Below are 14,656 nucleotides of genomic sequence, written 5' to 3'. Positions count from 1 at the left end.
AACTGGTACATCAACTCCATGGAATACTACTTACCCATTAAAAAGAAGGAAATTCCCCCATTTGCAACAAAATGGTTCCAACTGCAGACCATTATGTTTGGGGAAATAAGCCAGTCCCAATAGGACAAATATCATACGTTCCCTCTGATGCAATGCAGCATTCATACAAAATATAAAATAAATAAATCTCTAGGTAAACAAGTATATGTGGATGTATGTGTGTGTGTGTGTGTTTCTCATAGATGAACTTTATAATGGAGGCTAGCATACCTGGAAATGAAGACACTTTGCAGAACGCATTTCTATGTCCAGATGAAGTTACTTAGACCTTGATAATATGATTCTAGATTTTTACCCTTTCTCTACACCTATAATTCCATGGTACATGCAGGTAACAGAATGCTGAACTTACAACTCTTGCTGCAGGCCTACACTGCTGTAATGATATGGGAATGATTAGTGGAAGGGAAAATTGAGGAGGGAGAGGAGTGAGTGAAAGGGGGGAATCCTTTATTTACAAAACGGCATGATGGAAAAATAATAAAAATTAAAGAAATAGGCCCTTAAAAATAAATAAAATAATAGTATATGTGGAAAACTTAGAAGCTAATTTTGTCATTCAAAACAGTAATTATAACTTTTGACATAATCACATTCTCACCAACTGTATCCAACACGCAAACTCAACAAGGTAAAATAAAAACCTATTTAAATGTCACACATGCATAAACACAAAGCTGGTTACAATTTAAAAAATCAAATTACTAAAATTGTTTGCTTTTTGAAATTACAAATTCCCATCAAAACTAGTTTCCTGAATAGAGTTATCTGAGAAAGCAGCATGTAAATAGTAGCATTTATTCCCACCAGATGTCCACTATTGCACAAATTATTTTTTAAAAAATTAAAATGCCTTTCTCTTAAAAATTTCTTCAAAAGAAACTTTAGCTAAAACTGCAAAAATGGAGACCTTGAAATCTACCCATTCCATTGGTACTTAACACAGAAAACTCAAACGGTCAGGGAGTTATTTTACTTGTACTGCAAATGTACTGATGGATCATTTGATTTCAAAGAGAAACTTGATTGGAACACTATATATTCCCACCCTTAAAACATAATATTATTGTGTCAGACACACCACAAATATAAAAGGTAATAATTTCTTACCATTCTTTGGTCTATCAATTCTATTAGTAACAGTCATGTTAGTGATGGCAATGGGTGATGTAGTACTAGGAGAGTTTACAGTAGCTGCTAATAAAGATAAGAAAGATATAATTTTGCAAGGAGTACAGGAAGGTTAATATGGAAGACTAAGCTATAATTATTGCATGAAAATACACAAGGGAAGAATAAAAACATTTTGACAGTAACAACAGACTGCAAGGTTATAATGCATGAAAGCAAAGCAATGTGTTCCATGGCACATTAAGAATCAGATCATATGACCTTTGGTGTCATGTGTCATTTTGCACTTGCGCAATGAAAGTCGAGAAATGACAGATTGGAGGCTTAGATCTGTCATTAACAGGTTGATGGTTGCCTAACATGTTAGTAAACTTTTCTATATCTCCATTTCTGAACTTGTCAGTGGATAACGTTTTCGTGTGTAGTCTTTACAGACCTTTAGAATGCATGTTACAAAACTGAAACTAGAGAAATAAAATCTCTTAAGTAAAAAAAAAAAAAACTAAAAAAATGAAGAACATAGATTTCATCAATCAATTACAGGCTCTAATCACTGAATGTTAGAGGAAAATGTATTTCCCAGGGGCAAGTCTTACACAGGAGAGACATTTTCCGAGCATTATAACTCTGACACTACTAAAACCTCAGAAGATTAAACCTTTATGCAAAACTTTGATGCTGCAGGAGCTGAGGAATAAAATAAGCATCACACAAAATTTTACCTTTTATGAGGATACGCTTGTGTTCCATGGGCAGTCAAACGCAGCAATGCCCATATGTATGTATATACGTATCTTTAAAATTACCTAAATATAAGCCATGTCAAGATGATCATTAAAAGAATTAACCTTCCAAAAAGCCCTTAATAAAATAGTTTCTTGATTTAAAATAGTACCATTTAAAACCAAAATAACTTTCCATTACAAAGTATATAACACTTAGTAATAAGAATTCTTTAAGAAGAAATAGAAATTCTTTTTGAATGGCTTTTTAATTATGAACAATCAGTTATACGATGAAAATGGAATTTTGGTCATTTAGAATACAAGAACAAAACCTGAGAAAGCTGGGTTTCTGATTCTTTGAGTCAAAGAATCAACACCATAGTTATCTCAGATTAAATGAAAAACAAAAAAACTTTCCAATTTTATACCTGCAGATCTTGATCTAAATAAAATTAGTTTTCTTTTTCATTTCATATAACTTTTAAAACTACTGAGTTCGTAGAAAGAAACTAAGATTGTAGTTTTCATTCAGGATTGATAATAATTTCAAAGACATAACATTCCTAAAGGGAAAGGGAAGGTACACTAATGAAATACACTCCCTTTGCCTGCCTGTTCTGATCCCACACTGGAACCACAGGATTTACACTCATTAACTCTAACTTCTTAGCCTTTCACCTTTGCACACAAAATGCAGGCTTTACATAAGGTATGGCTGTGATTCTTAATGTGATACATAGAATGTATTACCTTGCATCCAACAGGACAAATGGATGAAAACAGATTTGGAGTAGTTAGAAGGAGCAATGATAAAATTAAATCAAGATATATTATTGTTTTAAACTCACTTGGTGTATTACTTAGCATGCAAGTATACCTAATATACAATACATAATTAGAATACTGACATAATATATTCACAAAGCACCAACACAGTTAAGCATTTTTCCCTTATGAGTTAGGTTATATAACATCATAAATTGACTCATGGTCTTAACTAAATATTTAACTTGACTTCTTCCTTGCTTTATAAATACAAATATTTCTTCAAAATAATGTATGGTTATATTTGTATTGTGTCTCTACAATATTCTTCAGAAGAAAAAAGAGAAATGAAAAAGAAAAATTAATGCTTTTTAATTGCATATAATAACTTACAATTGAAAAAAAAACAAAAACAAAACAAAACTCCATGCTGGGGTCACAGCTATGGTGTAGTGAATTAAACTACTGCCTTCATTTCCAGCATCCCACACGGGCACTGGCTTGGGTCCCAGCCACTCCACACCAATTCCAGCTTTTTGCTAATGCACCTGAGAAAGTAATAGAGGATGGCCCAAATCCTTGGGCACTGATGTTCACATAGGAGACTAGCACATTCCTTGTTCCTGGCTTCAAGCTATTATGGCCATTTGGGGAGTAGGCAGTAGATGGAAGATTTCTCTCTTTCTTTCCATCCCCATTTCTCTGTGTAACTGGGGAAGGAAAAGAAAGGAGAGCGGATGGAGGGATGGAGGGATGGAGGGATGGAGGGATGGAGAGATGGAGGGAAGGGAAGGGAAGGGAAGGGAAGGGAAGGGAAGGGAAGGGAAGGGAAGGGAAGGGAAGGGAAGGGAAGGGAAGGGAAGGGAAGGGAAGGGAAGGGAAGGGAAGGGAAGGGAAGGGAAGGGAAGGGAAGGGAAGGGAAGGGAAGGGAAGGGAAGGGAAGGGAAGGGAAGGGAAGGGAAGGGAAGGGAAGGGGAAAACATCACGGAGCCTTATACAAATGATCTCATCTGGTGTGTGAACACACTCATTCTTCACTCTTGTATGCACTACACACCAATGCAACTAAAACACGGGCAGAATTTATTGCTTTGTTGGTTTCTGATTTCCTAGTGAAATATTAAGATGAACAACAAAGCAATGACAATGTCATTATTCAAGGAAGAAGTACAAATCAGAATAGCTCAAGAGAGTAATGTTTTGTGGGTTTCCTACCTTGACAGAGAGTCCCCAGGTCGGCACAGGCGGCAAGTTCTGGTGCTGGGAGTGGCACCAAGTAAGAACCTTTGATAACACAAAGAGAATACATTAGTTTAACTTAATTAATTCTATTCATTGATATCATCCAGAAAAAAATCAAGAACCATATAGTTGGTATAATTTGAACCATATAGTTGATATAATATGAATTAGAAGACTCCTACAGGAATACTCCAATAGGAAGAAATTCTTTTAAGGTTTCCCAAGTAAAGAATCATGTTAGTGACACTGCCTTCAAAGTCTGAATTATTAGCAACTCACATAAAATGTAAAGAAGAGCTACTGCTTTTAGGATTTGTGTAAAAAGATCAAGGCCTTTTGTATAATAAATTATAGAGCCTGGGTAGAAATTCATACAAATGTAATATTAACAAGAAGAATTATTCAAAAATGAATTTGATATTATGAGCCACTCATAAAATGCATATTTTGGGTTCACAGGTAGTAACACATGGTATTTGTAATTCTAGGAACATGTGTCTGTGACTTCAAGTTAGGAACTGAGTCTTTTTATTTAAAATTTTTCCTGACCATCCTTGGTAGGAAACAAGTTTTGAGCTGATTTGTCAGTGGAAGTACAGGATTTTCTGCATTCAATCAATCTTTTTTGGCAATTAACAGTTCTTCTAACAAGATGAACCTGGAGAAGACGGGCTACTTTGACTATGGCAAAGTATAATTCACCATGAATAAAGATAAGAGAATACATGCAAATATACATACATATATGTATGTATACAGTTATGAGGTGTTCAAAAAGTACATGAATATGCACGTTACAAAAACTATGTATGGATTTCAAACATTTGGGCCCCAAAGTAAACATATTTTACTTCAATTTTCCATGGATTTATTTAAGTGTTTTCCTGCATATGTATGTGTATACTACCAAAAGTCATAAACACACACACATATACATGATACATATTATTTGCCTGCTTTTATTTTTCCATGCTAGTAATTTCATTCTAATTCTAAATTTTCCCATGGGAATAACATCATGTATAGGCAGGACCAGGATATAAGGTAACCCTAGATGCCTATATAGTTAAAGAGTGTGCGTAAGAAGAGATTATCTCACATTTTCAAAATATCCCTTAGGCACCAAAAAAGGCACATGCTAAAAGACCCAACCCCATAGCCATGTCTGAGGGGTGACATTAATTTGCAAGAATCTCTCACCACAAACATTTACAAACTCGCATTGCAAACATTTACTCATTCCCTACAAAGTGAGAGGCAAAAGTGCAGAATAATGCCTGAAGCAATGTCATGGCTGAAAGCCAGCCATGCATGGGAACTGGCTTTAGAGTTCTGAGTGCTGCAGGGCAAGAGTTTTGACGTTGCTGTAGTCCAAAGGGGGCCAGGACAGCAGTCAGATGAGAAGAGTCAACAGGAAGTCCATTCCAAAGAAGGAGACTCATGAGGCATGTGATGCCATAGGATCTAGGGTAGCAGAATAGAGATGGATATTATCGGCAGACCATTTCTAAACCATGCCATACTAAGTAGACGCTGAAGAGGTCTTGGGACCCAAATGATGTGGCATTTCTTGGTAGGGCACCTGTAAGCAATAGGTAATCAGTTGCCTGTAGAGGGCTTGTTAAAATGAACACCAATGAGAAAAGGGGCCTTGTGGGTTTTTTTTTCTATCAGTGAATTCCATAATCAGTGAGTAGGTGCTCATACATAACTGAAAAATTAATTAACACAGTAGGAATGACTGTAAAATATTGAATTTTTAAGAGAAATTAGGGGGAAATGAATATCATTGCAGTGCCAGCATTCATATGGGTGCTGGGTCATATCCCTGCTGCTACTCTTCTTATCCAGCTCCCTGTGGCCTGCAAGTGACCCAAATGATTAGGCTCCTGCCACCTACATGCGAAGCTGGATGAAACCACCATCTTCAACCTGGTCCAGCCCTGGGCAAGGCAATCATCTGCAGTCAGAAACAGGGATGGAAAGTCTCTCTTTCTCTCTCCTGTTTCTCACCCAGTCCTTCCTTCTCTCTTTGTGTTGCTATTCTAAACACATCTTTAAATCTTTTTAAAAATTTTGAAGCTAGAGTATATAGGTTTTTTAATAAATAGGACGTGGGGAAAAAAGGGAAGAACTGAGGACATTCCACTAGTTTTCAGCTTGAGAAATTGGTACATAATGATTACATAAAAGGAGTTTAGGAAGTACTAGGGGAAGAATATCGTAAGAGGAGTGGAAGAAACATTCCATGCAGTAATGAAAACAGACCCCATGTAACATCTATATATATGGAAAATTGAGTGTGTGTTTGTAAGAGATCTTGCCAGGAAATACTCGGTAGAAGCTGTGGGTGTGAATACAGGCAGTATACCCAGACTGTTAGTTTGAGGGGCAAATAGGAGATAACCATAATTATGTCTATATTTAAATATCAAATATGAATAAAAGAGCTACAGGTGTGAGGTAAAGACAGTCTTACAGAAGACACTTTCAGAAGCTGGATTTGCAGAGTTGAAGTGAATAAGATTAATAGAGGATGTGACAATATCAAGTGCACCAGCAGGAATGATAAAGATTGAGAAGACCTTTAACTTTGTATTGTAATTGTGTTAGTGGCTCCAAAGAAATTAGTTTCAGCAGCGTGGGAACAGCGAAATCCAAACTACCCGGGTTTGAGGATTGAATGCCAAAAGAGGAAGCTTGGCTGTGAAAGAAAGCAGAGATAGGAAAAGAGGGTTTGGAAGCCTGAAAACTTAAGAAAGTGTGCTATGGAAAAAGAGCAATTGAGGAAGCAGATGTTGAGACAGAACTGAGAGGACTTTTATCATGAATGCTTTCTGCACATTATTCCTCCCGTGATAATGACTGCTCAGTTATTTTAAGGTTCCACTACTTCCACAGTGCCCTTATATTTTAGAAAGGGATTTCTGAAAACTACCAGGTCTTTAAAACTCATTGTGACTGATGTAATCTTAGTGTAACACTTCACAGAGGAGGCCCTTGGACGGAGTTCCTGTGGTTCTCAAATCACACACAATGCTGGCAGTCAAAGGCTCCTTAGGCCACTGCTGGCACAGATACAGTATCTCTAGAAGACAAAGATAAGAGGACAGCCTTGTGGGAAAGAACTGTTTGGGCCAACTGAATTTGCACTACAGTATATAAAAAGATGTTAGAGCTGCGAAAAGGAAAGCAAATCAAAAGAACTAGGATTTAGGATAGGATATTTAACAATGTTCTTGAACATTTCACGGTTTTATTGTGCAACAAGTATGAATTTCAAAGTGTGGCATCATTGCACTGGAAACTGTAATACTTGCTTCTCAATATTTTAAGTAACTTTTCCTTTGGGAGAATTTCTAGTTTCAGCAAATTAACATTGCTTCATGAGTACTCAAACTTTATTCTATGATGATCTAATGCAACAACAGAATTTACATTTGAAGATTATTTTGGCAAAAATGATTTAAATACAAGAGGCAAGTTTATTAGAAGGACATTAAAAAGACCTTCCTTTAAAAATCTACCAAATTTCAGAAACAAATATAAGAAATATAAAAAGCGTACACAAAAGTTTTAAGAGGATCCAGTTCTATTTCTTGCATATAAAAAGGCAATCTAATGATCAATTTTCCTAGGCTGATGGGTTTACAAACCAGTACAATACAAGAAAGACACATTCCTCTGTGCTGAATCTGTGACCTGCCATGCTGTTCTGATTGTTCTTAGATTGTGTCCATTCTGCATTGATTTGTCAAACTACCAGAAAAGTACTTACACTCAATATTATTAATAAATTTAGACCTAATTTCTCCGGAAAAAAAAAATGAATTCACTGAAAGCATGCAGTTTGACAGAAAGCTGTAAGATGATTACTTTCTTCTCTATATTATTATTCAGTGAAAATCGTTACTGAAAAGTCACTAAAAACTTACAAACGGGCTAAAAAAGACTGATATACAGACATCAAATCTTCTTGTACCTCACTTAATGATATATCAAATAATAATCATACAGTGAATCTGCATAAGTTGTAAAACAGGGAAAAATAAAATTTTTAATGCTTACAATTCTTATTCATAAACATATATTTAACAGAAAAATTATTTGAGGCCATAATACTCATAAAATATTGAGCATCCTGAAAACATAAAGTCTTTTGTAAAAATGTTATTTTTTCCTAAAAATGAGCTCTCAATCTAAAAATGCCGATAGCAAGTAATTCATTAGTGATGGAAGGAAGGGAATAAAAAACAATTCATTTTTTGCTTAGAGGACATAAATAATTAAAATGAGAGTGTGAATCCAAGATTGGGTAAAGTAGTAGACACCAGGTGTAAAACTTTGGAAATTAAAACCAAAACTGGCACAAATTCAGATATTTCCTGAAAAGATCATAGCTGGATACTTGTAAGTTGTGTCTTACCTCTATACTCGCAGTGACTAACAAATGGAAGTGCTCAATAAATGCTTGTTACATAAATGTGACTAAAATGAACTTGGGCTATTCATTGAGTGATACTGTACCACTCCTCAGGAAAGAGCATTAATCAGTAAAATAAACAAAACTAGTAGAGAAGGCACTGTCTGTTCTTTGTGAAAACTGATGGATGTTAGCCAGTACCTAATGTGAATCATAACACAAGCAAATACTAGCACCTATAATTAAAATGTCCACTAAGGAAATCAATCTATCCATGGAGGTCATAAAACTGTCCTAAAAAAATAAAGATGGTATTAAACCTAAAAAAAAAAAGATTATAGCTAAATATGCCATTTCTCCCTAAGCATGATTTCTAAAGACCTACAAATTGCAGGGGAAATTAAAATTTTAATTCTGAAACTGCTGCAATGTTCACTTACATTGATTTTATTGAGATTTGAGTATTTTGTATGTGAAAAAGATGACAGGATGTTTTAATGTTAATTGCAGTCAGTCTTATTATTTTACTTTTGTGTGAAAATTGATTTAGCAATGCATCTTTAAAAAAAAGCCATTTATACTCCATCACTAATTTCTCCCAGAAGGTACAATTAACTTACACAGCCTGTCCAATGGAATGTTAGGAATGAATTCCATTTTCACACTGGTTTTTGAACTAATAATTAGTTTGTTAGAAATTATGATAACCATAAATAAGCAGCAAGACACAATGTTTTCCAGAAAAAAAAAAAAGTTTAAAATATCAATTGAGCACACTCACTGAAGTTTTGTTTCATTAAGTAGCCTAGATATAAAATCTGTTACAGGTATTTCCTGTTGGTTAATAAGTGACTTAGGTTCTTCAATTCCCAACGCTGATGATTAAGCAGTCGGGAATTCCCTGTTATCCTGACTGCTGACGCATCATTCCAGGCATCTCAGCATGCCAGGGGAGGGCTCGTGACATCATCCTGGAAGGTCAAGAAGACAACCACCTAAGCTAAGGAGAAGCAAACATTTAGACTCTTGCAAACTTGTGTTACTGCATGAATGACGTCATTTTGAAAACTGACAAACGTCTTAGGCAAATGAACTCAATACATTCTGGTAATCTTAACTCTCAAGCAGTGTTTAAGAAAACAGGAAAACTGCGTGATAATCTCACTAATACATGGTAAATAGATGCAGACAGGAGTTCTCTCTTGTTTGAGCCTCTCAATTAAACAAAAGAATAAATAAATTCGAATATTGGTGTCCTGGCTATTTCCCTTACAATCTAGCCCCCTGCTAATGCCCTGGGAAAGGCAGCAGACGGTGACTTAAGTGTTCGGGTTCCTGCCATCCACCTGAGAAATCTGGATGGAGCTCCTGGTGTCTGGCTTTGGCTTATTCAAGCCTTGGCTATTGTGGTCATCTGGGCAGTGAACATACTGCTTCCCACCTAAGAGCATCTAGACTGACTTCCAGCTTTGCCCCCAACTAAAGCCAATCCTGGGAGACAACAGTCATGGCGCAAGTGATGTTCTGCTGCTGAGAAGGGAGACATGGAGTAAGTTCCTGATTTCCAGCTTCAGCTTAGCCAAGCTGTAGGTGCTGCAGTCATTCTGGGAGTGAGCCAGTGGACAGGAACACTGTGTGTCTGTCTCTCCGTTCTCCTGCTTCTAACACAAAATCAAACTTGTGAAAAGCTCACAGGATGTATATCATGAGAAAAAATGGATAAATTTTTAAAATATTTTTGCACTGAAACGAAGTTATTTTTTAATTTTTCACAACCTTTTGAAGTACTCTTGTATATCAAAGCAGCATGACATACAATTTTTATTAAACAATTGTCAATTCTCAGAATAACTCATAATATTTTTAAAAAGGAAAATATGAGAACATCTGGATAATAAACACTGGACAGGGAAACAAGTGTAAGCCATGAACCAGCCTAGCAATCTATTTTTTTCTAAGCCTTGCTTTTCACCCTGTTAAAGTGAACAGAGCAGCCTGAATCAGGATCTCTAAAGGTACATGCCCACAAGGGTCAGCAGGCAGTGTAAAGGAGTGGGAGGAATTTAGGGAGTGCTAAGGACTGAGAAGAAATGGAATGCCCTTCCAAAGTGTGGCCACCATTTAGCTCCGGTGACACATGCCAGGTGAAAACCAGTAGCAATGCATACGTTTTTTGTTTGTCAATAAAATCTAAAAAATTGTTTTAATATAAAATATGAGCTTTCATAATATTTTTAATAACATACCATTTAAAAGCATTGTGTGAAACAAATGTAAATAAACAAGAACAAATAAAGACTAGCACTACCATCCATGGCTAAGAGCTAAACTATCCTACCGGTTATCGACTTGCTTTCTCTGGCCCAGTAGAAACTGCAGCTTTCCACTGTCGTCCAAAGTATGGGTTTCAGTCAGCTGGGTCCTTCTGATTCTCTAGAAGAGTTTCAAGGGGTTCCAACTATTTTCCTAAAGAGCTAGGCAGTAAATATTCTAGGATGGTAGGCCACACTTTACCTACCACCACATCAAGTCAGCCACTGTAGCACAAAGGCAGCTGCTGACATCCAGTAAACCAATGGGAATGGCTATGTTCCAATGAAAATGTATTTACAAAAACGTGTCTTGCCATAGGCCTTCCTGGCTTGCCAACTCTTCGTCTAAAGGATTTCCTAGAGAAGCGTAGGAATCCCTGTAACACTACATCCCTCACATTTTATCATACTGAGTTGTCCAAGAAACATTGCAGGAAGGAAATCTCATGAAGTTTGTTTAAAACAAATGCTCTGTTAACACTCTATAATGCTGGTGTTTTCTCACGAACACGCTGCTGGCCTGAGAGACCATGGACTTTCGTGCTTTTTCCTGGGCAAAAGTTAGCTTGCCTTGCTCTTCTTTGGTCCAAGTCACTTCTTCTAGACCTGCTTCTACTGAAAATCAGCCTAATTTACACTGGTAGGTGAGTTCTAACTCCAAGCTTTCTGAATTCAAAAACTAAGTAATATTCTATAAGAAATTTAACTTCCTTAGGACCTTTGATTTTTCTTTGGCAAATGAAAATAATTACAGCGCCCACATAATGAGACTCATGGGAGCAAGAAACGGATCTATATATGCAAAGTGTATTTTTCTCACATATTGGCATGCATTAGAATTTTAGTATCATCAATTATTAATATACCTAACCAAATTTTATTTGTGAGTTAAAACATCCCTCAAATATCATTCCACAAGAAGATAAATATTATAAAGTCCATGTTACAACTTTCTACTAAGGGTCAAAGCATATGGTGAAAAAGAGGCCTCCAAAGACAGATAATCACTCTGAGTACAAGAAGGGTACCAGTCTTCACTCTGCTTTGCATTATCCCACACCAAGCACAGACACACACGCACCTGACCTTCTCAGCATCTTTGCTAAGGGGGACTTCTCAGCTGTTCCTGAAGGTTAGTCTCAAGCTAAGCTTGGACTGAGAGAGCACTGCATGGAACGCCTTAGGATGCTCTACAGCCTCCTTCCGTAACAGGGTGCATGGACCAATGTGGGAAAGGGGGTACGCTTGTGGGCAACAGCCCAGGAACTTTGAAGAGGTGATCGTGAGTTTACATAATGAATCCCACTTTGCTACCTTTGATAAAACTTCCTCCCAAGTCATAAACAAGTTATTTTTCACCACCAGGCCTCTTCTTCCCTCCTTTACTCAGAGTCATCACTGTTAACTGAAACATATATTAACAGTGCCTCAGATTTAGTCACAGAACATCTAGAAATGATCACAAAATTTTTGTGCTTCAATCCATCATTTATTATAATAAGGACTTACAGAATAAAATTCTATACCTAGAGAATTCTCTATGTGGGTCTATTTCAATATCATTCTTTACACAGGATTATATCTCCTACATGTTTTGCATGTAGCTACCTCTGCCAGCACCACATTTAAAGTTTCTTGAAGAGTAACCGCAGAAGAGAGAGCAACAACTATAAACGCTCATTTTCAAGCAGATAAAGGAAGAAGTTCAAAGAGAAAACTGATAATCCCTAATGACCAAGATTTTCCAAGGCCTGACACAATAATCTAGTGGCTGAAATCTTTGCCTTACACATGCTGTGATCCCACATGGGCCCCAGTTCTAATTGCAGCAGCCCTGTTTCCCCTATAGCTCCCTGCTTGTGGCCTGAGAAAGCAGTCAAGGACAGCCCAAAGCCTTAAAACCCTACACCCGCAAGAAGCTCCTGGCTCCTGCCTTCAGATGAGCTCAGCTAGGGCCATTACTGCTACCTCGAGAATGAATCAGCAGATGGAAGATCTTCCTCTCTCTCTCCTCCTCTCTGTATATCTGACTTTCCAATAAAAAATAAATATTTAAAAAAATTTCCATAAAGTAGATGGGGTAATGTTCAACATTATTCTCAAAGATGATGGCTTTTTACTTAGGTAATATTATTGAAACAGCATTCCACAATGATAAATTTGTATGTTAATGCATCATTTCTGTGATTGAGACAAATAATATATATTAATTCCTTTTGTTTGAAACAAGGATTGACATTTTCATAAGATAAGTTCATGATCATTGTTTCTATATTACTACTACATTTGGGATATTTTATGACATATATAAAATTTTAAAGTGGTGAGTCAAAACTTTGAATAAGCATAGTTCATATTCAAATGTATACTAAGAAGGCCTCCGTACATAATACAGGCACAACGAGAATGTTATAATTTCGGTATGCACATACACATATATACAGATATATATGTATGTGTTTATGCATAATTTCTGTTAACAAATATATTAATAGGAACAATGCTGAAAAACAGAGTGACTTTGCCATGCCACAGACTTACCACAACTTAGGTTACTTTCAGCTTTCAGAGCCATGGTTGGGATATTCCAAAAGTCATTTTGCCAGTCGACCACATTTCCTTTCATAGTACAGCTGAGGTTGGAGAGGATTCTGGAATTCATACTGAAATTCCAAAGTCGAAAATTATAAATGTCCCCTTTCAGGGAGGCAATTTCATTTCTATTGGAGCCCAGTAACAACTTCCCATTTCCAGGAATAACTTTACTAATGGTAGAATCACACGGAACTGTGTCATAGTTTCTTTTGAAATTTACACCAATGGAGCCCAATGAATTATTCCAAATGATGCAGAGCTGCTCAAAGCTTTCTGTGAAAATATCTTCTTTCTCTTTGACATGTAGTGCACTGTTCAGTAAGCATTTGGAGCCAGAAACAGTCAGAAAGTAGTCACTTTTGGTCTTTCCAAAACTGAGTAATTGAGCAAAGGAAGCATCTGAGTAGGAGAAAGCTGCCCAGTCACTGTCTTCATTTCCAGCTTTGGTTGCTTCAAAGCAGAGTGTGAAGGCACTGAGCTCCGGAATGGAGATACTTTTCGCAACAGACACCTGGTAGGCATCTAGTGTCTGGGGTAAAATCACCTTTTGATTCTTTAAGGACACAGCAACTAGGATGAAAACACAAAAACAGAGAGAAACATATGATCTGTAGAACATTAACCACTGAGATGCAAAATATCTCATATGCTTCATCTTACTAATTGATTTTTTAGCCCCTCTATTTCCTCCTTTAGTTTTCTCTTTCTGTTTATCCCCAATCACTAAATCTTATCCAATTATATTGTACCAATAACAACACTAAGAAATTCACGCATTTTAGCTACAGCCATGATTGGATATTACATCGAAACATTTGAGTGATAACCAAGTTGAAAACTACTTTTTAAACTCTGATCTAGAGAATTAAAAATTAAGACACACAATTTGTTTACTTGAAAAAGAAAATCAGTAACTTTTCCCAAAAGGCTGAGTGTACACATACAGATTTTCAATTTTTCAAATAACTTCTGAACAAGTAGTTCCCTTTTAATAAACAGTTGCCTTTTATTCTTTATACTTATTCTTACTCTACCCTCGTCTTTTAGACATTGTATTTTCTTCCCATTTCCTGGGTATTTCAGGCAAAAAATGGAAAAAAAGAGTTCTACTGAACAAATGACTCTAGTGAAAAGCCTAACAAAAGTGAAATTTTTAAGCATTGCTCCTTTACGTCTAGGCAAATTTGCTAATTTTTGAGGAATAGGAAAGAGCATTTAGAAATGCTTTTTCTAGGGAGTAGTCACATGAACTTGGATGTGTTCCTTCACCTTTCCCTACCATGGTATCCTCAAGGGTAACAGAAAGCCTACTGGCACTCAAACACAAATGGGTAACGAGAATTCAGTACAGTCTGCACCAGGCAGAATGGTACTTGTATGATAGCAATAAACAGCAAGGGATT

General features: G+C 36.5%; 1 protein-coding gene across 3 annotated transcripts in view; it reads right to left on the bottom strand.

Moving 5' to 3' along the window:
- The window catches only part of ADGRG6 (adhesion G protein-coupled receptor G6), a 133,524-nt gene that overhangs the window by 60,678 nt on the left and 58,190 nt on the right, over nt 1-14,656 (bottom strand). For 2 of the 3 annotated variants that reach the window (XM_040965313.1, XM_040965315.1), the window contains exons 3-4: nt 13,200-13,823; nt 3,897-3,965 (exon numbers count right to left, since the gene is read on the bottom strand). In XM_040965313.1, the coding sequence (XP_040821247.1) occupies nt 3,897-3,965; nt 13,200-13,823 (693 nt within the window). Of the gene's footprint in view, nt 1-1,170; nt 1,255-3,896; nt 3,966-13,199; nt 13,824-14,656 lie in introns of all 3 variants that reach the window. The other variant, XM_040965314.1, reaches the window with a different exon arrangement.

Source organism: Ochotona curzoniae, unplaced genomic scaffold (genome assembly GCF_017591425.1).
Source record: "Ochotona curzoniae isolate NIBS_2020 unplaced genomic scaffold, NIBS_Ocur_1.0 scaffold_3890, whole genome shotgun sequence".
Classification (NCBI taxonomy): Eukaryota; Metazoa; Chordata; class Mammalia; order Lagomorpha; family Ochotonidae; genus Ochotona; species Ochotona curzoniae.
The sequence above is the reverse complement of the archived record's forward strand: the minus strand, read 5'-3'. Positions and strand labels throughout refer to the sequence as shown.